The sequence below is a fragment of the Spea bombifrons genome, chromosome 1 (genome assembly GCF_027358695.1).
Source record: "Spea bombifrons isolate aSpeBom1 chromosome 1, aSpeBom1.2.pri, whole genome shotgun sequence".
NCBI lineage: Eukaryota > Metazoa > Chordata > Amphibia > Anura > Pelobatidae > Spea > Spea bombifrons.
The window spans coordinates 60,390,933-60,415,180 of NC_071087.1; the positions used below are offsets into that span (position 1 = coordinate 60,390,933).

The 24,248-nt window shown below is 40.8% G+C and overlaps 1 protein-coding gene across 3 annotated transcripts; it reads right to left on the reverse strand.

The window, feature by feature from the left end:
- Positions 1–126: 126 nt before the first annotated feature.
- On the reverse strand, positions 127–23,664 carry TJP3 (tight junction protein 3). 3 transcript variants are annotated; one of them, XM_053461893.1, is made up of 21 exons: positions 23,465–23,664; positions 12,827–12,883; positions 11,902–12,026; positions 11,156–11,258; positions 9,001–9,604; positions 8,644–8,747; positions 5,841–6,009; positions 5,058–5,163; positions 4,909–4,967; positions 4,712–4,799; positions 4,313–4,469; positions 4,095–4,203; positions 3,297–3,516; positions 2,981–3,168; positions 2,781–2,876; positions 2,596–2,666; positions 2,264–2,474; positions 2,075–2,175; positions 1,602–1,967; positions 1,439–1,488; positions 127–486 (listed from the first exon to the last, which is right to left on the reverse strand). In XM_053461893.1, the coding sequence occupies exons 2-21, from the start codon at positions 12,872–12,874 to the stop codon at positions 381–383; spliced, it is 3,081 nt and encodes a 1,026-aa protein (XP_053317868.1). In that variant the 5' UTR covers positions 12,875–12,883; positions 23,465–23,664; the 3' UTR covers positions 127–380. The 3 variants fall into 3 exon arrangements, with proteins under 3 accessions (XP_053317868.1, XP_053317877.1, XP_053317861.1); XM_053461902.1 differs by having other exon boundaries at positions 23,411–23,664; XM_053461886.1 differs by lacking the exon at positions 23,465–23,664 and adding an exon at positions 17,341–17,375.
- Between the last annotated feature and the right edge of the window lie 584 nt (positions 23,665–24,248).

Genomic DNA, 24,248 nt, shown 5'->3' on the forward strand with positions numbered 1-24,248 from the left:
AGCTGGAAGTGGTTTACAGTGAGATGTCTTAGGGTCACAGTTCAACTGATAAACGTATCAGCTTCTTATGTTCTTCCAATATCACAATCAGGAAAGTGCCTAGTTGCCATTGCTGAAGACTTGTGCACGCACATGCCATAAGCTCTCATTGTGCTTGTTTCCATTTTGTGCCCGTTTAACCTAAAACCATATTTTGGCAAAAAAACATTTTTTCAATAAACTAAATTAAAAAAATGGAGATGTTTTATTTATTAGTTAATAATAGTAACAAAATAATATATATATATCCCACAGCTTTATGCATGAAAACCCATTTTTGTTCTCAACGGCATTATGTCAATATGCTGTCAGTTTTACAATGTTGTTACTCGTGCAGCAGATTACAGGTCGGTAGCTGGCCCTCCCCAGTCATAGTCCTCTTCCTCTGAGCTGGAGCTCCTTGCATGATTAAACTTTCTGCGTAGAGCATCATGTTCATATTTGCGGCTGAAACGGAGATAGAGGAGATGAAAGTGTGCCAGTTTTTATTTTCCCTAAAAAAAAATTTAAGCCAAGTTTCTCCCCCATAGTTCTTCTAATTCCCCTACACTTTTTGTATTATGTGTGATATCTATAAAGTTCATCTGGGCTATTTATTTTCTACTTCAAACAAGCTTGGTTTTCATCTCTTCTCAATATCAATGGCCCTCGGCATTGACACAGAAAATAGACCGTGACCATATGATGATAAATAGCACATCTCTTAAATGACAGAGGCTTTACTGGGAAACCTAAGACATGCCACAAATTCCTCAATCTATACATATTTCCATTTTATTTTTCTTTCTGGTTGTTCCAACCATCTGCATTACATGATTAAACTGACTAGGTATAAAATAAACCATAGCTGAAACGATTTAGTCTCTCAAAACTAAATGAGGAAACTAGTAATGTTTGTATTGGAGCAATTGTCACTGCTATCCGCTCAATCATTTTGTAAGATGGTGACAGATGACTGGACAGATGCATAATCAGTGATCCACATGACACTCTTTGGTAGCATTATGTATGCATGCATGCATGCATGCATGCATAAAGTAGAAATGTGGTACATGAAGGAATAGTTTTCTTAGAAGTATATTAAAGTTAATAATGGATCATGCATTTTTAAAGTGGTCCCAGACACCAAAGGCTGGCAAAGTCAGACCCTGGGTTTAGCTCATCCAACCACAAGCAACCCGAGCCTGGCTCACCCACTGCATCCATATGGACATATTGACATATGGACACATGGATACAAACTACCCAAAAGAGAAGCGGCATTAATGCCGGCTCTGGAGCATTCCTTTTCCCTTTTGCTGAACAGTTCATTGGGTGGGAGCCCATCGTAAAGCCAATGTTTGTCTGCCCAGCTATATACCCCTCCAACAGAAGGTGTCTACTATAAACCCAACACTACCTCTTGGTGGTCCCATAAATCCACTGGTCATGATGCTGTGCATTTTCTTCCTACAAGAACAAAACACATGTGAGAATAGAAAGGTAATTATTCCTTATTTGTCCTTAAAATAAGCCGCTCCCCATAAGCATACATAACATGTATACTATACAATAGTTAGCACCTGGTGGGAACTATCTGCGTTCCTAGTTGTCGAGAGACTTCGGTACTGGTTCGTGTGTTCCGTGATAGTATTGTCTTCATGGTAAGAGGCAGTGTCAGAAGGGGGTTGGTGAACGTAGTCAGAAGAGTATTCGTTGTAAGAACTGGTGCCATAGTAGCTTGGTTGATGCTCGAGTACTGGCTCCGAGGACCTAGCCAGGGCAGGCTCCTGCAATTCCTCTTCAAACTCTTGATCGGTATAGGCGCCACCCTCAGCGTCCGTCTCCTCATAGTCACTGTTGGCACGGCTGTCGCAGCTCAGATAGTCTGTAGACCCATACAGAGTATCACTCTGAACGTCCAGGGGCTCTGCAACTGGATTTTCTGTCTGGAGAGGGAATTATGGCTATTAGAGTTGTGACAGTATGCATTTTTTTTGTTGCACAGCATTATCTCTATGTCCATCTATTATCATGATGCCCAAACAACATTCACCTTATCTTCTGTAGTCCAAATTGGTCTTGTTTGTTCTGTTTGAATAATTTCCTTCAGCTTGGGAAGCCATGAGTCACTAGCTCCACTCAAGTTGATTGTGGCTGCAGACAGAAGCCACAATGTAACAATTACAAGAGTGAAGATAGACACAGAAGAGGAGTTAGGATTTTGTAATAGATATTTCATTACCAGTGAAGAGGTGAGAGCTGTTCTTTCTCAGTTTAACTGCTTGTGCATACAAGCGCCTGGAGCTCTTCTTTGATTCAGGAAACAACCATTTCCTCATAGCCTTTATCCCCTGCCTGTTCTCTGGGTTACAGAACACAACAATAGGGTAGAACTGCACGTAATTCAGATGTTCAACAGCCGTCGGTGTGATGTCCAGGAGTGCATGCTTATTCTAAAACGAAGTTACAGGAGAAATCAATATCGTGATACAGACACTGCCTACTAATCACTTGCTCTCTCTCCAAGTTACAAAATTATCACAATAAACAGAAAGCTACACAGCATCGCCTCACCTTCTCTGCAATCTCCCTCACGAGCTGCAGTTTGATAACCTTGGATCTCCCATCTTCACGAGGAACAGTATCTACAAAGTAATACACTTTAGGTGAAACTGCAAAAAAAATTTTACTTTCTCCCATAACAAAACACGCAGATGTATTAACCACTTTTATCATATTATATGTAAGACTCTACCCACCTGCAGCCTCAAATTCCTGGGGCAACTCAGTACATAGCTTCTGGTGTGCAATGTCTGTGATCGGACCCAAAATGACCACAGGACGTTTAAAACTTGCTAGAAAAAAAAAAGAATGAAGAAAGACAGGATGAGATTTAGTACTTCAAAGAAAAGGACAATGAGAAAAAGAACATTGCTAAGTGAAAGAAAGAAGATATTACCTTCTTTAAGGACCACTTTTTCATATGGGGGGTATTTAGCTTTGGTTGTTATAGCAGCCAAATCTTCTCGGCTTTTCATTAGTAACTTTTTAGCCCCCCGTAATCCTCTCAGCTTCCAAAATTCAGTTCGTGGGCCAGATGTGGACTGTGGCTTCAAAACATTCTCCAAGCTCGCATATTGCTCTGCCCTGTAAAAATTAGCGATGAGACAGAGAAGATGAGCTGCGGTTGAAGTAATGGGAGTCATACAAATAAGAAAGACAAACAAAATAGACCAGGAAAGAAGCCTGTTCATCGTTTAATTACGGTCTGTCACCTATTGCGGTTGGGTATTATGCCTTTCTTCATCTCTCGTAAATCCCGAGCAACTCGAACAGCCAACCAGCTGCCCAGCTTCCCATGGTACAGCGTGTCCAGGACATGGAAAATCTCTCCTCTGGTGAAGCTTAGGCCAGACGGAGTGTCCGCTTGATAATCAAAGTGTGTGCGTACATAGAAAGAGTCCCCAACGTTGGATTTTATCATTTTCCTGTAAACTATACAAGCAACTAGTTACGATTTTGGATCGAGATATAGGTTAGGTGGCGGCAGTCTAATTCCAGTCTATTTGGCAAAAAACTACATCAAGGAGAATAGAAATAGGCAATGTGTGTACATGTGTTTTTTAGTTCCATAGGTTTTACGGTTAATAAAAGTCCATCCTTATTAACCTGTCACACCGCTGTTACGTTCTTGGATCCATAGGAAGGAAATCACACAAATGAAAGCAATATTTTTTTTTCTTCTTGGGCCCAAAATACCAATCAGGTTTCCCATTGGATCAACCAAATATTGCTTTGTTTTTATATTCATTTTGACTAAAAAAATAAATAAAAGCATGCTGAACATTTGTATTTGGTGTGTATATTGAGTGTATGTACATATAGTATTTGTGTGTTTTGTGTACGGCAAGAGCCTTTAACCTAATCAACCTTGTGATGGTTATGGATCCTGAATCGTGCATGACACAAATAGTTGCGGAGTCTGCTAAAAACGTGTTGCCTGCTAGAGAACACAAAATCCTTGTGGACAGAATGGAGTTAAAGATACATTTAATTGAAACCATTTAACTTACTATCCTCTTTGCGTTGGCTAAGAAAAATGACATTTTCATCCTGCGGCAGGCTCATGAGATACTGCACTGCATCCTCGCGTGTCATATTATGGAAACTGGTGTCATTGACCTGCAGAAAAGCAACAAGAATATATTTAATTGAAAGGATGTGGGTGCAAGGAGAGACAGGTAGACACGATAAATCTATAAATCTATATATAGGATAAAGAATAGGATACCTGAAGGATCTGGTCTCCTTCTTTCATCCCCTCTTTCTCAGCAGGACTTCCTGCTTGCACGGCCGCTACAAATATTCCCACATCATTGCCTCCTGCAAGACGCAGGCCTATATTCCTCTCTTTCCTGAACTGAACTAGACGAGCATCTGGGCTATACCTGTGTGTGGTGGAATACAAGAGAAATGTGAGATCAAGGCCAAGGATTAGAAAAACTGAAACAAAGCTAAAAGGGACAGAATAAATTATAAAAATGGGGCTGGGGAAAAGAAATAGAGAGAAAAACATTAGTAGAGGATGAATAACAGGCAGATAACTGATACAAGCTGGAATTGGGTTGTTGTTGGCAAATGGAAAGTAGTGTTGGCGAAAGAAGAAGTTGTTCATGATCGGTTGCATTACCCTTGTCGCAAATCATCTGTCCCTCTTTCACTGGGTGCTTCAGATTCATTCCTATATTCTGTAACCAGGTGTGGAGACTCAGCATACCCTGGAGAAGAAGGATTTCATGTGAGAACGGCCCTGTTCTTTTTTTCCCCTTCAGTTACGCCTATCCTTCTTTTATGATATAGTGCAGCAAAAAGTTAGGCGTTTCTTACCATTTTCAGGCTCAGGACTGTCCCTTGTCAAGAACTCTTGGCCATTAATCTGATTTCGCCTGCAAATCGAGAATATAAAACAGAGTAAATAAGCGGAATATCTGAAAAATAAATTAAATACTGGAAAATAGGACAGCGGAATGACTTACAGAGGTGATTCTGGACTCTCAGGTGAGCTCGTTTCGTGGTGGACGGGTGGGGGAGGAGGAGGCTGAGGTGGAGGTGGTGTATGATCAGAACTCAAGTCAGAGATATCTTTAGAAAAGAAAGCCACTAATTACAGCAGTCACACAACCATTGCTATTCCAAAAACACACACTCCTTTTCCTGTTTCTTTCATAGCTGCCAATGTTTAAAATAAAGTAGATGCCAAGTGATTTGATTTTCTATGTTCAACAATATTAAGACACATCAGAACCATTAACTTAACAAGCAATGTTTGCTTGTTTCCCAGATTTTAAACTTGCCTATGACTGTATAAATATTTATTGTTTATGTAATTCTGAAATGTTATGTGTACTACTTATGTACTGTACAGCTCTTGAGAATAAGAGGAAGCTATATACAGCAGCAATAATAATAATCATCATCATCATCATCATCATCAATATAAGGCACACAGCTTCCTGGATTTATAGACATATCCCCAAAGCATTTGAGCAGGGTCTTCAGTAATATTCCATTCCTCAGTATGGACATCATGACCATTACCCATAAAAATATTTAACTGGTCCAGCAGTTTTGAGAGGAGCGTATTCCCTTAACGAATAAAGACTTTAAAGATGGGGTGCACACACTTGAGGCATCTGTTTTTTCCCATGACTGGCCATGGGTATGGTCATATTTTTTAATAAACAAATTCTGCTGGGTTCTTGTAAAAAGAAAAAACAAAACAAAACTAAAAGGAATGTCTCCCACTGTTCATTTCTCACCATCTCGTGGGGAACTTCTGCCGTCACTGTCACTGTCCCTCACTTCTGGAATGTTTACCAAGAACTGTCGATTATCCCTCAAAACAGTGAGCGTCAGCTTCCCTCTAGATTGCTCAATAAGCCGTCGGGTGTCAGCTAAGGACATGTTCTCGCTTGCCACGCCATTGATCTGAAAGGAAACAGAAGTCATCATAGATTGTAACATATATTAAAATTTAGCTGTTAAACAATCAATCACCCACACAACAACAACAACAAAAAACCTCACTGGAGTGTATTCACCAACCTGTGAGTTTGTACAATGAGCATTTCAACTTACTGCATATTATCCAAGTTAAAAAGCTTTAATTTGGCAAACTCCATTTAGTGTATACACTCCATTTTGTCCAAATGACACAGGGATGGTCCCCATTGTCTTATGCACCTGTGTACAGTGCGCCACCCATTGCTGATTTACCTCTTAGTTTGGTCTAGCCCACCTAAATCTTTATATACTATGCCCAGGGGAGTGCTGGCACCTTCTGGCTCATGGAGGATGATACAGCTGAATGTAACCTACACTAAATCACACCCCACTCTATCCCTCACACCCTTATCTTGCCTGCGTCCTTTTCTTACGGCTTGTCACACAGTGTATTTTTACTGCTGGGTTATGTCATGTCACATCCAACATCCAAGAGTGAGCCTGGGAGGACAGTGCCTACGCCGCCCAGCATCCCACCTCTTTTCTCTACACCACCACCCTCTCCTTGTCACCGTCCCCCAAGCTATTCCAATCCCGCTCCCACAGGACCATCTTCTCTCTGTGCAAAACTCATCTCTTCCCTAAGCTTCATTTTCTTTGCACAGACCCCCACCAGTCCAGATACATTTTGTGAGCCTCAGACACTTCCTAAGCAACCCCTTCTCTGCTGAAGTCCCTTTTAGCATTACTAAAAGATCTGTGAAACTAGACCCCTTTTTGGGGCCAAAGTGTGGGAATTGGTATGGCTCATTTCTGTCCCCGTCTGATCTTGCGCAGAATTGTGGAAATTGTAGCTATTCGGAGAAAACAAATTAAAGGTTACAAACTTAGTATCCATGGTTATGTATCTTCATACCCTTGTTGTTAAGATCTATTAACTATGGACTAGTCCATTTATGTGCGTAATGCTGAAATTTGCCTGGGATTCCTTTCTGTCTATGAAAAGATTTTTGTTGGCATGGTAAGTAGGTAGAAACTTTTTCATAGCCACTTGATTTTTAATACATGCAGCAGTTTTTGACTGTCCAGTTGTATTTAAACAGCAGGGTCAATGTTTGGATGTTGCAACTTTATTATTGCTGATCAAACTACTTTTGGTTTTCATGGTCAAGGTACACAATAAGTGGACAAAATTATTGGGACACGCCTTATTGAATTCAGGTGTCTCAGATCCATTGCCACAGGTGTATAAAATCAAGTCCCTAGCCATCCAGTCTGCATTTACAAACATTTGTGGAAAAAATGGGTCTTTCTGAAGAGTTGAGTGAATTAAAGCATGGTCCTGTGATAGGATACCACTTTAGCTGGGATGAAATTTCACAAACTGAATTATTCCTAAATATTTCACAGTCAACTGTGAGTGGTATTATTGGAAAGTGGAATTGTTTAGGAACAGCAGAAACTCAGCCACGAAGCAGAAGACAACATAAAGTCACAGCGCTTAGGCGAGTGTTAAGAAAAAGGTCGCCAACGCTCGGCTAATTCCATAGCTGAAGAGTTCTAAACTTCCACTGGCATTAAAGTCAGCACAAAAACTGTGCAGCGGGAGCTTCATGGAAAGGGTTTTCATGGCTGAGCAGCTGCATGCAAGCTTCACATCACCAAGTACAATGCAAAGCGTCGGATTGAGTGGTTTAAAGCACGCCACCACTGGACTCTGGAGCAGTGGAAATGTGTTCTGTAGTATGCGGAAGGGAACATATCAAGGCATTTTGGACAATTCTATGCTTCCGACTTTGTGGGAACAGTTTCTATTCCAGCGTGACCATGCCCTGGTGCAAAAAAGCAAAGTCCATGAAAACATGGTTAGATGACTTTGGTGTGGAAGAACTTGACTCGCCCGCTCAGAGCCTTGACCTCAACCCCATCAGACACCTTTGGGATGAACTGGAATGGAGATTGCAAGCCAGGCCTTCTTGTCCAACATCAGTGCCTGAACTCACAAATGTTCTACTGGATAAAAGGGGCAAATATCCCCATAGATCACTCCAAAATCTTGTGGAAAACCTTCCCAGAAGAGTGGAAGCTGTCATAATAATTTCTATGTATTTAGAATGCAATGTCATAAAAGTCCCTATTGGTGTAATGGTCTGGTGTCCCAATACTTTTGTCCATATTGTGTATGTGTTTAAATATATCTCTATTTATAGCTAGATAGAATAGTAATTCAATTGTACATTGTAACTTTCCTTGCAGGGCTATAAACTCGCTCATCTGTCCTGAATTTCTCCGAATTAAGGCGCTCTTGCCTCATCTCTTGCTTTTGAGATACCCCTGAATCAATAAATGAAATTTCTACATTTTAAACTGTCAAATACCGTATATCTGTCACCCGTTCCACAATCTGTTTTCCCAAATGGAAATGAACACAAATAGATGGCTTAGTAATTGTGAGGCTCACTGACATACCACTAGCCACATAAACTAAGCAGACAATAAAGCTCAGAGAGAAAGAAACCTGCTGTCTAACCTTTTTTTGCCAGGTGCTGCAATGAATGAGTTAAATATACAGCATAAAGTGAGAGTAGCAAACCAAACAAGTCTCGGGTTGAGTTTTACCTTGAGGATGAGGTCACCTTCCTGTAGAGATTTTTCCTGCGCTGCTAGACCACTTTCAGTGATGTGTTTAATGAAGATCTGACTACCCAACTTTAGACCATACTCTGTGAGGGTTACAATGATTAACAAGAGTAAAGATTTTGCAATGAAGGAACACAAAATGAAAAGTTAATTACACACATGTGGAGATGTCTGTGATGCAACAGCAAACAATGCCAATAAAATACTTTAAGAGAACTTGTGAGAAAAGTGAGCAAGCATAGCAGAGGTGATACAAATAACAAGCGAGCTCCAGACAGAAAAGGGATCTGAAAGACAGAAATTTAGAGACTCGCATGACCGAATCATGAACTGTACCTTGATTTTCTGAATGTTTGGTCAATATGGTCTTAACAGGTTTGGCTGGAACATCCTGGGCAGGCAGTCTCTTGAACCCTGATACAAGTTGTAGTCCATTGTGGTTCATTGACCCCATCTCACTTCCTACCTCACTGCCAGTCTCTCTCCTGATGGAATAACTCCCTGCCTCACTACCAGATCCTCGTATCCCACTTCCCATGTCTCTCCTCCTGTGAGAAGCTGCAGCTTCGCTACCAGAGACGCTGGGATCTCTACCACCACCTCTTTTTGGGTAACCTCCAGTTTCGCTACTTGCACCTCTTGCCTTGCGGTGCCTTGTATGGTGGGAGGAGGTTGTATAAGACCCTCCAGAGCTTCGGCCACTGGAGGAATCTCCTTCATAACCCCTTGCAGTATCCTCAGGTGCTTCTCGAGTTGAGCTTTCGCGTCTTCCGCTCCACGGCGGTGGAGAGTCTGGTTCCTCCGATTCTCGCCGTCGGGAAACATCCACAAACGAACGCTCAGAAGACCGTGGAGTCTGAGAGGGGTAATAACGATCTGTTGTTGTTGAGGGCATGGAGCTACTCACAGGGATCTGAATTTTTCGGGGTCGTTTCACTGTCTGTTGGAGGGCAAGAGTTAATATTTGAATGTAGAAACCATGGATATAGTTAGAAAACAAGATAATGGAAGATTTGCTTCCATTGCTTTACTCACAGAACCATAATCCAGTCTCACTCAATTTACAAAGTTCATTTGTTCTGAAGCAGACTTACACAGACTTGTCAGTCATTCCATAGAGGTCATCTGTTTACAGGGATGTGTTATACACACACTTAGTGGAGTCTTTCAAAGCCAATTTCTAACAGAACTACCATATCATCTCCAGCACACTTGCATCCATTTTCAACAATGCCAGTTAGAAACATACATACACTTCTACAGAGATCCCACCGTGTCACTATCAACACTGTCAGACCTCTCACTTTAGATACAACTTATATGTCTTCATCATCCTCGCGTTTGCAGTCGTATCATCATATCCAAAATTAGAAGAAGGCTCCAGGCACGCAGGGGTTCCATCAGACAGATTTATTGTAGGAAACAGACAACAACGTTTCGACCTCACAATGAGGTCTTTATCAAGTTAACCACACAAGTAAAAAGTAAAGGTTTAAATAGCACATATCAATCAATGAATAACCAATCAAAAAACCAATCTAATCTGGCACCATGTGTAATATAATTAATAATCATGTATTAACATAAGTAAATATTCAAAAGTATACATCACATAATAAATGATACTTATAGATGTTAAAAGAAACCAGTGACAAATAAAGAAATATATTAAGATCCATATATATTAAATAGCCAAAAAAGATATATTAAGAAAATACCCATAAAGTGTGTGCAATTAGTGCTGACAAATGCTTGCCCTTTTTTCTTATTTTAATCAACATTTTTGCTTTTGTTGATTTGATGTTTTGGTTTGATTTAATCCACATTTTTTTTGGAGTATGAACACTGATTGTGTTTACATGGAACTGCACTAGTTTAATCTCTGTAAGTGTCCATTACTAACACTGATTGCACACACTTTATGGGTATTTTCTTAATATATCTTTTTTGGCTATTTAATATATATGGATCTTAATATATTTCTTTATTTGTCACTGGTTTCTTTTAACATCTATAAGTATCATTTATTATGTGATGTATACTTTTGAATATTTACTTATGTTAATACATGATTATTAATTATATTACACATGGTGCCAGATTAGATTGGTTTTTTGATTGGTTATTCATTGATTGATATGTGCTATTTAAACCTTTACTTTTTACTTGTGTGGTTAACTTGATAAAGACCTCATTGTGAGGTCGAAACGTTGTTGTCTGTTTCCTACAATAAATCTGTCTGATGGAACCCCTGCGTGCCTGGAGCCTTCTTCTATTTTTGATTTACTGGGGAGCTGGCCCTTCCTGGCACAGCTAAGCACCTGAGTTCCTGTGGGGAGTGAGTGCAGATTCCTAATTCTGGTATCATCATATCCAGACACATGGACAGACAACTATGTTAACAACCCATTCATGTTTTTAACATTGCTCATGTGTGCAGCAGCGTGTTTATCCGGAAGAAGGACATTAATGTTGTTAGATAAAAGCTCACCAAATTGGCAGTCTTGCTGCAGGATTTCAATGTGTGAATAGCAAATGAGGATGTGACATTCTCCATGGAGACACCATTCACCATGGCAATGCGATCACGTGTCCTAAAGTAAACACAGTCACCATGTTTATAAAGCAATGCACATTATTAGATAATAATGTGACCACCATTTTCTTAAAAAAAATGTACACTCAAACGACATCACTGACATCAGCGGGACCTCCTACCTACATCCCGGAAGGGGGTCTCCGGAGCCAGAACAGTCCCAGGTATGCAATTGTTAATCCAACCCTGCTCCACCTATCAGCTGAGTGCCAGCGCAAATTCATGGATGGATTAATCTCAAGCGTATGGCCAGAGCCTACTTACCAGTGTGCGTGCACTGGATCCCGTGACATTTACAGGGGCCCAACAAGACCCCCTTATGTGCATGCACTGAAAGCATGCTCACTCATTTCAGTGAGAATGCTTTCCAGCCACTGACTGGCTGCTTGAAGTAGCCAAAACTGCCACCAAATGGAGGCAGTAAAAGAAGGGGCAGTCTGCCGCAGTGTTTTAACAACGCAAGTCTTTTACAGATTAAAAAAAAAACAAAAAAAAACCCCTGTATATATTAAGAGCACTTTTATATGCATTGTTCAATGATGTGACATTTTAATAGCCATCTTAGGTATACTGTTGCATACTATTGGAGCACATATACCTAATACACAGACAGAACAAAAACTGTAGTAGGTGTTACTTACTGCAGTCTACCGTCAGCAGGGCCACCACGGACAACATCTGACACAATGACCGAATTGTCACCATCTAGTCCTGATGGGCGGTCCCTTCCTCCAGAAATTGCTATTCCAAATCCTCTGCGAGGGTCCTGCAACAAAAATGGGTGACACTAGAAAATCGTATCTAATGAACAAAGAGTTCACATCTACACATGCATTAAGTTTTGGGGGAAAACAACATTTAACATAATATATACAGGTAAACACAGATGAGGATACACTCAAACTTTAATACATCCAGATTATGTTATGTTTGCATAACTGCTTTCTAAAAAAAAATAAAAGGCATGTCAATCTCTGCACAGACGTGTTAAATATCCCAGATACTTCCTTTTTTTTTTCTTTTTGCAGTTTCAAAGTTCCTCCAATGTTTTAAGTTTAGTGACTACTTTTGAAGCGTGCTAGAAATCAAGTTATTTGCCGTGATGGTGTATGTTCACCAGCAGTAGGTCTCATGTTCACTAGCGGCGAGTGACCACGTGATGCGATACTCCCACCTCCTGCCTGGAATAGTGTGATTTCTGGGTTTCCACTTCAGATGGAGAAACCTACTGGTTATCCAGTTGCTTCTCTCTATTATCTAAAATCCTGTTTTGTGGGACTGTGTTGGCATTGAGGATCCCCATGGGCAAGGGTCCTCCTGCAAAGTAGGGGCCTCTTTTATGCCGGTGATCATAGGATTATTTCTGCATTTAAAGCAAACCGTGCATCAAGTGGTATAATGGTAAATTATACCACTTGAGGCACGGTTTGCTTTAATCTTGGCATGTACGAACAGCTTAACTTGGGTAAACATTTCCAGCCTCCCAGGGAAAAAACAAACCCTAGTACACACAATATGAAAACAATGACATGATCTCCCGTCTTCCTGTACCGGGATGTCACTTACCCGGGATAGTGTGACAGTGTGCTGTTCCCATATTATCATTTCTTCCATGTCTGAAACCTGCAACAAGTGAAAAACGTCAGGCAACAAAAAAAATTGTAGAGACAGCAATATAAGGATAACAGGAGTGTAGAGATATTGATGTAACATACTGTAAGCATCTAGGGCATTTTCTACCACCAGGGATATGTGCTGAAGGACATAAGACCACCATTCCCATTCCACTCTTCACATTACCAATGTGTTTGTCAGCAGGACTCTCTCCACCTAATATATATCGGTTTGCCTTATTCCGTCAATTCTATTCTTATCATACCCCTTGAATATATGTGTTGTAAGAAGCGCTGCATAAATTGTTGGCGCTATTTAACTAAAAATAATAGTTACTAATGCGTACATCTTGGGGCCCTACAGTCTTTACATGGTATGTGCTGATGCATCCTTTTGCCATATTCTGATAATCATCATGTAAGAAGAAACATATGTGATTCTATGGGGTTTAGTAGATCAGCCCCTAACATTATTCAGTTCTTCCTACAAGAAACTGAATCATCATGTCAACAATTTAAAAAGCAAAAACAAAAGATGAATGCAAAATTTTACGTCGGCATGTGTTTTATTGTCAAGTATAGTATCAGAAGAATGGCTCTAGAAATTGATCCCCTTGTGATTAACCCCATCTAAGCCACTCTGTCTACTACAACTTGTTTATTGCAGAAACCAAACAATATTAGCTTGCCGGCAAAAGTCAAACACATACTTTAAATCACAATTAAATAATCGTATCTGCCAATGCACCTTTATATTGCTCTCATATAATGGGAACAGGAATACTGAGCGCGAACAGGCCCAAACCTTTTATCATGAATATGGCAAAAGACAAAAAGTTTGTGGTAGCTTCTTCTTGGTGGAAAACCACTTCTGCCTCTGAACTGCTTTTCAACCGCTACAACATCATTTTAATCTTGGTTCTCAGTAGCCAAGCATACTTACTAATAGACTTGTGCATTCGTATTCGGGCGAACATGAAAACGTGCACGAAGGGCGCGTTTTCGTTGCTCAGCCCGAATACCTAACATACAAACATGGCGGCGGCAAAACGCTGTATTGGTTGATGGCAGAGGAGGCCCCTGCCGGTGACCAATAGAGTTCCTCGTACGGACATTTAAAATCCTGGCGCCAAAGCTGCTGCATAGTGCGTACCTGGTTAACCCTGTATTTTTTCCCCCACGAAGACGAACACGGAGAGTTGGCCGGCGCCCAAGTCTACTTACTAATTCCTAAGCCCTTTTTAGATAAAGAATAGCAGCTGGGCATGACAATAAAATGCTAGGGGACTGTATGGCATCTATATGATGAATGTTGAAGTTGACCTTGGCTGCAAACCTTACAGCACAAAAGGTCAGGGCAATGGTCAGGTAATGTTGCCACTATTGGCTTTGTTCTTAGTGTGCAGAGCTGCCCTGGCGTCACTTCTTCCTACTGCATAGTGTTGGACGATGTGACACCTGGGAAGCGGTGGGTATGACAGAGAGAGAAATAGAAATATTTTAAGCACAGCATTTTTAATGAGGGGCATATACAGTGCCCTCTACTAATATGGGCACCCTTGGTAAATATGTCCAAAGAAGGCTGTGAAAAAGTGTCTTGTTTAACCGTTTCAAAAAAAAAAAAACCTCTGCTCTCATAAAGATATCAAACAATTGCAAACATAACACAGGTTTATAAAAAAAAAAAAATGAAATATATGTGTGGCACAATTTTTGGCACCCCTATGAATTTATATGCAAAAAATATATAATAAATAAGTATATTCCCAGTTATGTTTTACATTTTTAGTACACCTGGTTGATCGAGAACAGGAAATTGTTCAACCCTGACTTCCTGTTTCACAGAGGTATAAATATTAGGTAACACATAGGCCAAATTATCTTACTCATCCATCACAATGGGTAACACCAAGTAATATAGCTGTGATGTGCAACAAAAGGTTGTTGAGATTCACAAACAGGGAGCTTTGAAAATGCCCATTTCTACCATTAGGGCAATAATTAAGAGGTTTCAGTCAACTGGAAAAGTTATGAATCAACCCGGAAGAGGATGTCTATGTTGTCTCAACAAACAGTAAAGAGGATGGTTCGAGTGGCCAAAAAAAAAAAAACTCCACGGGTGGAGAATGCAGAAGTTGGTTGCATCCTAGGATCACAAAGTGTTCAAAACTACAATCCGACGTCACCTACATCACCGCAAGTTGTTTGGGAGGGTTTCAAGAAAAAAAGTCTCTACTCCCATCCAAAGGCAAAGTCAACCATTTCCGAGTTGCCAGACACTACTGGAACTTCAAACGGGATCTGGTTCTATGGTCAGATGAAACCAATAAACACCAGAGTTGGTTTTGGCACACACAGAGAGGTAGCCATTTGGAAAAGTACCTCATGCCCACGGTTAAATATGATGGTGGCTCTTTAATGTTCTGGGGCTGTTTTCTGTCAGAGGACCTGTGCATTTTGTTTTAATCCATGATGCCGTGTATCATATCAACAGACATTAAACAGACACCTCTCTGTCTCTGCCAGAAAGCTTAAAATGGACCGTGGTTGACTCTTCCAGCAGGACAATGATCCAAAACATACATTAAAAAGGGCTTAGCGACCACAAATTCAATGTCCTACCATGGCCATCCCAGTCCCCTGACTTGAACCCCATGAAAAACCTGTGGGGTCAACTGAAGTTCACCAGCATCAACCTCAAAATTTGAGGGATCTGGAGAGATTCTGCATGGAGGAATGGTCTTAGATCCCTTGCCATGTATTTTCCAACCTCTTCATGAATCATAGGACAAAACTCAGATGTTATCTTGGAAAAGGGAGGCAGCACAAAATACTGACTAAAAGGATGGCAAAAATCGTGCCACACATATATTAAACATTTTTGAAAAAAGGATTAACCTGTGTTGTGTGTGCAACTGTTTTATATCCATGAGAGCAGATTACTTTGTGTACTTTTTTAAAGAAAACATCAAAGGGTTAAACAATAGACAATTTTTCACAGCCTTTTTTGCTCATATTTACCAATGGTGCCAATATTGGAGGAGGGAATAGAAGCAGAGAGTATAACCTATAGAAACATAAATTACAAAGTAAAGCTGTAACAGAACGTGTAAAATGCAAAAAAATAAACACACAAGGCTTTTTGTACTAATGTATACGTCAAACGACTTAATAAAGGTCTTAACAGTTATTGCTGTTTTAGGAACAGTGTTAGGGAAGTGTTGCCAATCATTCAGTCATACAATATGGATATGGTTGCCATCTAGCTGGTATTTTTCAGGCAACAATACGCTCTGTGTATTCAATAATCCTATAGGAGTAACAGCGTGGCCATACCTCGAGATCTTTATAAATGTCCAAACCCAGCGACTTATAATATATTAACCCTTCATTTCATACTGCATTGACTCACTAATGGTGGAAATCAAATGGTCCTCAATATGCTCTTGTATTACATGCCAGCAAGTAAAAGTATTCTGAATTAAGTCACTTAGATCAAGTAAATCTGTAATGTTGTTAGGAGGGCAAAAGAGTGATCAATCACTGTTAGTCATAGTTGCTGGTTTCTAAGTAATGAGATGAGATCTCCTAAATGCATGACGGTTTAAATTAAAAAGAAAGCCCCCTTTACCTCCTGAAAAGGCTGTGAGTAAAACACTGATAGTTAGGGTTAGGCTCTGATAGTTCCCAGGTATGATAATGACATATTTTGTTCAAAGAATTGGTCAGCCCTCTGAAACTGGGAGTTTCTGTGTTATTTCATACAACAACATGGAAAAAGTTAACACATGCTTCATTAAAACTATTCCTCAAAACAGGGACTATAAATTATACTTTTGTTAACTAGCAGACATCACTAACCTATGTGTATTGTCAGACTGATGTAGAAACTCCAGCTGCTGATGATCAGCACATCCTATGATCCTCAGCCACTTTTGGGCTGGAGATCTGCCTGTTGGCCACTAACTTCTGACGAATGTTTTGAGATGCTTGTCATTGATACAATTAGGGTAAGGCTGCCTGAAAAGGGTGTGTGATGATGACTATAGCAGGAGCTTGAAAACCAAATATATTTATTTCAAATATTCTCTCCATTACTGGAAACATCAAGTCACTTGGAACATATAACTCCAGAAGTGCTTTATAAGAAAACACGTGACTAGAGCAGCCCAAGATCAGCAGGTATGTTGTCTAGAAGTACATCCCTTGGTTGTATTAACATTAATAAATCTCTGATAACCAAATGGCGCCGATTAGAAGAATAACAGCCTTGAGACATATAGTGCATTTTGGTAAGAAGGCAAATCCTAGCTCTAGTTCGATTTTCAAAACAGAAATACGATAGATCTGCGTTTTTTTCTAGCGATCCTTGCTGTTTACGATACTTACGAGGACTTACGCCAAGGGACCATTCACTTCCTATATATAACTTGCTTACGGTCTCACATACACACACACCCAACTCACCTGAAACCGCACGGCCATGCCCGATATCAGGACGCAGTTACAGCAGAGACAGGGTTAAGGTGACCGCTCGGGGGGAGGGGATTGGAGCATAAAATGCTGGGGTTAGCGTCAATTCGGTTGGCTAAATTTCAATTCACCTGTGTGCACCTGTACCTTCCTGCCCCGGCTCCGCCTATAGCGAAACAGGAAGGCGTATAGAGGAGGAGGAGGGGGATCTTGGCTATGAAACTAGGGAGTGTAAATATACCCTCTGGGGATCAAAGGAGCACCAAGGGAGCGTTCAAGGAGTCAGCCTTCCAAGGATCACAAAGAGTTAAACAAGAGGTCACGTTTTGTCAGACAGCTGTGTGTTTTTTTTAAACGTTTTACCAACTAGTGATTATTATTCGTTCATATATCACCGTCATATACCGTAGCACTAGTGATAGGGCTACCTCGAATCAAGTTTCCCCTGAAGGAAAATATGTAAAAATGTCTCGAGGATAATTATATTTAATCATTGTGACTACAGAACCGGTTAATAATATTCCAATGACTATCTTACATGGCAATTGCTCATAATAATAATGCTCCAGAACAGCTATTTATGAAGCATATGTGTGTGTGTGTGAGATATATATATATAAATATATATATATTTATATATATACAAATAATAAAAATCACACACAAAAGCAATCTGAAGCATAAAACTAAACCGAAAAAGTATGACCTTTAATGGCAATCTGAATCTGGCTGCTTGTTTTTAATCATTTATTCGTGTGTTTACTATCCAAGAGGTTTGGACACATTCCATCCAAAACATAACAAATTTTTATTAAGTGTCTTCTTGAACTATTTATCAACTTATTACCTAATCCACCCCTTTTCATGATAGAATTACCCCCCCTTCAAATACTATGCTAATGTATTTGCCCCATCATTAAGTATAAAAGAAAATGGGAGAGAACCCCTCACCCCTCCTCCAATAATTTGCATGCAAATAATGTAGATGGGAAAAATACCATAAACCACATTTCCCATACTAATGTGGGGGCTAACTCACCAAAAATTAAAAAAGCCCCCCAAAAAATGCTGCAGAAAATTCAGCGCAGACCAAAGGGAAAACATTTAATGTATGGGGTGGGGTATTTTGTCTGTACTTTTTTTTATTTTCACCCTGAAACTCACACAAACAAACAAAACGTCAATTAAAAGCATGTTTTAGTTTTTTTCTAGCTGTCATGTCAGAGTTAACCTAACCTGAAAGCCATAAAGGCGTTAAATGTCATAGTAGATTGAAGGAGTTAATTATTGTTTGCAGGAGCTGGTAGTAAGCCTTGTGGACATTGTAGCGAGATATGTTTCAATGTATTAAATGTGTCAAGTAGTCCCTGGAGATATTAGATCTCAAATAAAATCCAAGACCTTGAGCTGTAAAAACCCAGGCATTCACAAACATGAGTTTCTTCGGACTCTACAATGACAAGCGAGAGTCAACCAAGTTCTGCCCTCATTACCAAGCAGAGGCATAAGAAGGAAACATCCCTGATGCCTTTTCGTTCAAAGGGTATCCTGATTTTCATTTATGAATCCATTTTATCGGTCAAGTAACGAATACACTACTTCTAGACCACTTGTTTAGTTACTCCAACAAAGCAACTCATCAAAGGACCGTATGAGGCATTAACATTTTTAGGATTACAGATTTAAGTTGTCCTTGTTGGGTAGAATAGAGTTAATTAAACACAGGCCTGTCCCGGCTGTTATACCTCCTTAGGACCATCCCATTAGTATTTTGAAAAGTTGCTTCATTTTCAGAAAGCTATCCAGTCATTGATTATTAATGTAAAGGATGGGGCAAGAGTCTCTCCTGGGGTGGAAGGGGGTCTGCCAATTACTGATGGAATTAGGTAATAACAAGCAGATTCGCTTACATGAGTAGTGTCTTTAATGCCCTTCTGGGAAAGGTAGGCTGGGTACGATTGCCCTCTCCAAAATACATACTTGAATGAGATAGGCCCATGGAACATTTGATTGAAGATTAAGCATATTACAGATGAGTGTAATTTATTGTCTTTTTAAGAGTTAGTAACAAAAAATAAAATGGAATGTGACTAGATGAGATTTTTGTTTTTACAAGAAGACATTGATTCCATTCCAACTATGACCTTAGGGATTTAAGGAGACATCCCGTTCTGATCGCATAGCTCTACATGGGAGCCCTTTAAAAGCTTCAATCTATGAGCTCCTTGCTTCAATCTATGTCACGACCCCGAGTTTCCCCTTTGTGACTCGGAGACATGGAGAAGCGGAGCTTTACCTCGAGTCTCACATGGTAGAGAGGCTTGACAAAGGCCAGCAAAAGTGTCTTCATACAGTATACCTCATGTATGTACAGATATTAAAAAAAAAACTGTACTAAAATATATCTAGTGCCCCCCCCCAGTGACTCATTTCAGACCATGGTTTTCTCCTATGACCCCTGTCCAGGTCCCATTACAGTGAAAAAAAAGATTTATAATATAATCTACGTAATTCAGTTTACAATATAAAATTACAGTTACCAGAATTTAATAGTTACTTAATGGGAACCTTGGGCTTGGTTGAGTGGATGCAAGTTTTTCACGTCAAGGTCCATTGCAGTAAGTGACCAGCGAAGATCATATTGGTGTCCAGGAGACTGCGCGTTTATGTTAACAAATAACCCACCAGACTGAAAGCTGAATCTACAGAGTATCACATGGGGAATGTCATAAAAAACGTTTTCCCTTCTCCCTGCAGCTGTGGAAACTTTTTTTTGGAAAGGACACTTTACCCCCAAAATGATGTTTGTCTCGTATGAAGCTTGCTTGGTCTTCCACATTGATCTGTAGTTCGACGAGAGGTTCTTGCAAATGGATCCACTACCCAATTCGGAATATCCATATCCAGCAGGTCATGCAAACAAACTTTCATGTCATTACGCAGCTGCTTCAAATGATCCGCATACACGAGTATGTCATCATCTTTCAATTCAAGACTTATAGAGGAAAACCGGGCAAATTTCCGACGTCCATTATTGTTTGCGTACAGCTTCAGTTTTCCAAGAAATCCCTTAATAATCCCTTTGCATGACAAAAAGGTCACAGTTCCTACTCTAGTTGCTTGGTTGACAGAATAAGCTTTTCACGAGTAACTGGTGCGTTTTCTGAAGGGCTCAGCGGGCCCTGCCTAATGGATTGTTCAACGAGTGACGAAGAAATCTTTTTGATAGAGGCAGCCAAGCTTTTTCTGCAGCTGAAGCTTTCTCAGGTTGAACCTTCATAATGTGCAGAGAAGAGACGCAGTGGAAACCACAACTCTCCTCTCAGGTCTCCTTTTGGTGAATAGAAACAGCACCCAAGATCACTATTGTGAGACTTTAGAGATGTCCAGGACATTTGAGATCACAGACATGACTATATAAAACATATGATATACTCCATACAAGATACCTCACCCGCCTTCGTGAAAATCTGGGATGCTTAGACTCCTGAGTGACTATGTTATGATAAGCGAGCTTTGTCTACTTATATATATATTCCATATATTCTGTGAGAAGCCTAGTTTTTGCACAAGATTATATTTAATTCAGCATTAATGCATGGCACGGGGGTTAATGTCACAACAGATGACTTGCTAGTTGAACAGTTTATATCTTGAGGCTCATCTGTACTTCGGCGATACCCTATCCCTGGGCATGTTCCTTAGGCACCAGTTATGACCTTTGTCCTTGGAAAAACATTCAAATAACAGTAATATTATAAATCTGCTGGAAACAGAGTGGGATTATTGTATTAATCCTTGGCAAACTCCAAGCCTGAGTTACAAATATGTGACTTGCAGAACAAGTTTAACTGTGATGCAACCTGCAGATTTTCACCTGGACTCCATTCCGAGTTTGCAAATAGCTGACACGATGCCCACATGGTGTCGCAACTGATTTCATCCAAATCGAAATACTTACTCGTTTCCCTCAATAACTCTTTGAGAACGCAGACTTAAGTGAATCGTCCAGGGCCGACTCAATATCATATAGGCATGCTTGATAAAGATGAATGCGTAAAGCGGGAGTTAAAAGAACGCCAGTACCAGTGAGGGATCCTGGCTTAGGCGGCAGGTTCTCAATCTCCAGAACCAACCCATGCCTCTGCACAGACACAGAGTCCCAGGGTATGACATCATTTGCATCGGCATGTGTGGGGCAAGAACAAGTGAGCCCCTCATCCAGCAAAGTTTGGTTCCCTGGTCAAATTGCCTATAAGGTGTTTGTGTTGACATCTTTCGACAAACTGAGGACAACACTAAACAGTGTGTTAAGCTCCCAATACGTATATAAAAAATAAATAAAAGCTCCGCCCCTCCCCCCACTTGTTGAGATAAATATACCCCACATGTTACAAGGATGCATCACGGAGGAAGTATCGTTGTACCGTATATGTCCCTAATTACTAATAAAATCAAAGTGAACTTGGAAAAAAAGCCAAAAATTTAAAAGTCACGTGACAAATCATTCAAACACGTGTAACCAAAAGTGCAGATAAACTACTGGAATTCACCCTCCCTTTCCGAGCTGGTTTGACAAGTTACGAGGCGACCTGTTAAACATTACACCGAAACTCAGCCTGCAGGCAAAGAGGGGGCACATCGCTCCCAATCTGATCTGCCGTCAGTGGTGATGGGAAGGGGAGCAAAAATCATAACGCGGTCGCTACCGACGCCAACGTGGCATGCTATGGCTCAGGCACCGGAATGTTTACGGGAGCATCCTATGGTATAAGCAATGCTTGCTCTAGGGTTGCCGCCTAGGCTGTTATTTACTGGAAGCTGTTCAAAAAACAAAAAGGACATTCAGTAATCACAGTATGCAAGCAATAACATTGCAGGTAAAGTTTCCAGAAAGGCCACAATAGCATCTTGTGTTGGCATAGGATTTGGCACTGCTGTTTATGTGAATGTGTGTTTGCCTGGCTGTAGTGTTTGCATAAGCAGGGTGTGGGGCAAATAATAGAGGCTGATATGGCCGCCCACTCTGAATGCATGTATTTTTAGCAAAACTGTGTATTAAAAGGAGAAAAGTGTGATTACTGGGATCCCCCCCCCCCAAATGAATGCAGAAAATATGTTAGAAATCTTGATTTACTCTCTGTAGTAATACTTGAGTAATGCGTGACAACCGGAGGCCAATCATTTCTCCCAAGCAAGGCTGGATCTGGACAATTAGTCAGGGCTGGCACCATTTAGCCCAGGGGGCAACACCAGCCACGCGGACCCGTAAGAAACCAGCATAACACATTTAGCAGATAACGCGCTTGATGTCCATCCTGTCCCAAACACGCTTACAGAAAAGGGACTGCATCAAAAGCCCACAGGTGGAGCATGGAAAGGATCAAGTCAGGCTGTTAACGCTGCCCATTTTTATTGCTGCTGGGCTTCGATGGGTACAATGTTACGGCCGGCATGTAAATTGCTGCCTTAAGGGCCGCCCCAGGTCAAAGTCATTTGTAAATATGGGGGGAAATTGCTGATCACAAGCATCGTTAAACTGAGACGCTTGGAAAATGTCCTGCAGGGACACATTTCAAATTAATGGTGGATTTTACGATACATTTATAGTCGTTCCCAGTTTAACGAGCTCTGTGATCAGCAATCCAGCCATGTCACCCCCCCAAAAAAAAGTTTGTAAATGCACAAAATTCACATTAATACAGAAAAACCTCATCAAAGTAGGGGGGCCGGGACAAGCATCTAACAGAGCATAATGACCGACAGTCTGCATAAACGTACAGCCAACAAAGTGGTCTATTCACCAAAGGGAAAGCTGTGGCTTCACTATTCATTATGAAGGGCTAATACTTTAGACAGTTTCTCCAGTGTAAAGGGCTGAGCTGGCCCTGTATAATGCATAATTCAATGGGTGAGGAGACTGAGGAAATCTCACCGATTTAGCTATACATTATACGGGATCAGGCAAGCGCTTTTGTAGCAGAACCATCGCAAGGTATAGGGGCTGAGTATAAAAAGTGAAAATAAGAATGTTGGGTGAAAGTAAGAGAAAAGAGAACGACACCTGTTGTTACCGCGCTGTCTGAGGAGAATACGCGCATCATTGGGGGGTCTGTACCTGCTGGCGGGCTCCCCGCTCCGTCCGGTGCACCTTCAGCAGGTGTTACCAGGAAACCTGGATTTCCTTCTACCGCATTCTCTGCTTCACAACTTGGTTAACTATGTCTCTGCCAAAGAGGAGGGAAGACAACGCTTAACTCTATCGCTGCCGGACCGGTCCACAGCCCGCCCGCATAGCCTATCCCGTGCAAAGCAAGTGCCGGCACTCCGCGTCCGCGGGCACAGCGAGTTATTTGGGGCAGAGGCAGTCGAGCCATCTCATAACAATGCCACAAACTTCTGGGACCGACATCTATGTGACCGCATCGAAGCCGAATACAGCCTAATTGTGGAACCGATTTATTATTATCAGAACCGACAGCGAGAGCTGGACAGAAATGGCCTCACGGCTCTCCCATCTATAAGATTATTACATTTAGTATCAAACAATTGCAACATTGTAAGGGTTAACCTAAACAGCTACTGTTCAGGTGAAGGGTTCCGATCACAACCGACAATCTATTCACTTTTCTACGTGTCTTCACATGTGTAACTCATTATGAATGGACTAACTGCTCGTTTATGGATAATATTTCAGTAGTACTATATGTAAGTGTGTATGATGCTGAGCTTTATGTGAATTGTACTATAAATAATATGCCCTGATCCATATATTGATCGCATATACAAGTATTGTTCATATATATGTTCAGTGCGGCTATGTTGTGTTTGTATATAAGTGTCACAATAATCTTTAAGTTGCCCACAACTAACATGGCCGCCGAGAGCTCGTATCCCCGCCC

Bases quoted from the DNA above. Each gene is read 5' to 3' on its own strand.
- TJP3 (XM_053461886.1), bottom strand. The intron at 12,027-12,826 runs GTAAGTGACATC...TTTTTGTTGCAG, and splicing joins ACACTGTCACACTATCCCGG to GACCCTCGCAGAGGATTTGG. The intron at 8,748-9,000 runs GTACAGTTCATG...TAACCCTCACAG, and splicing joins CAAACATTCAGAAAATCAAG to AGTATGGTCTAAAGTTGGGT.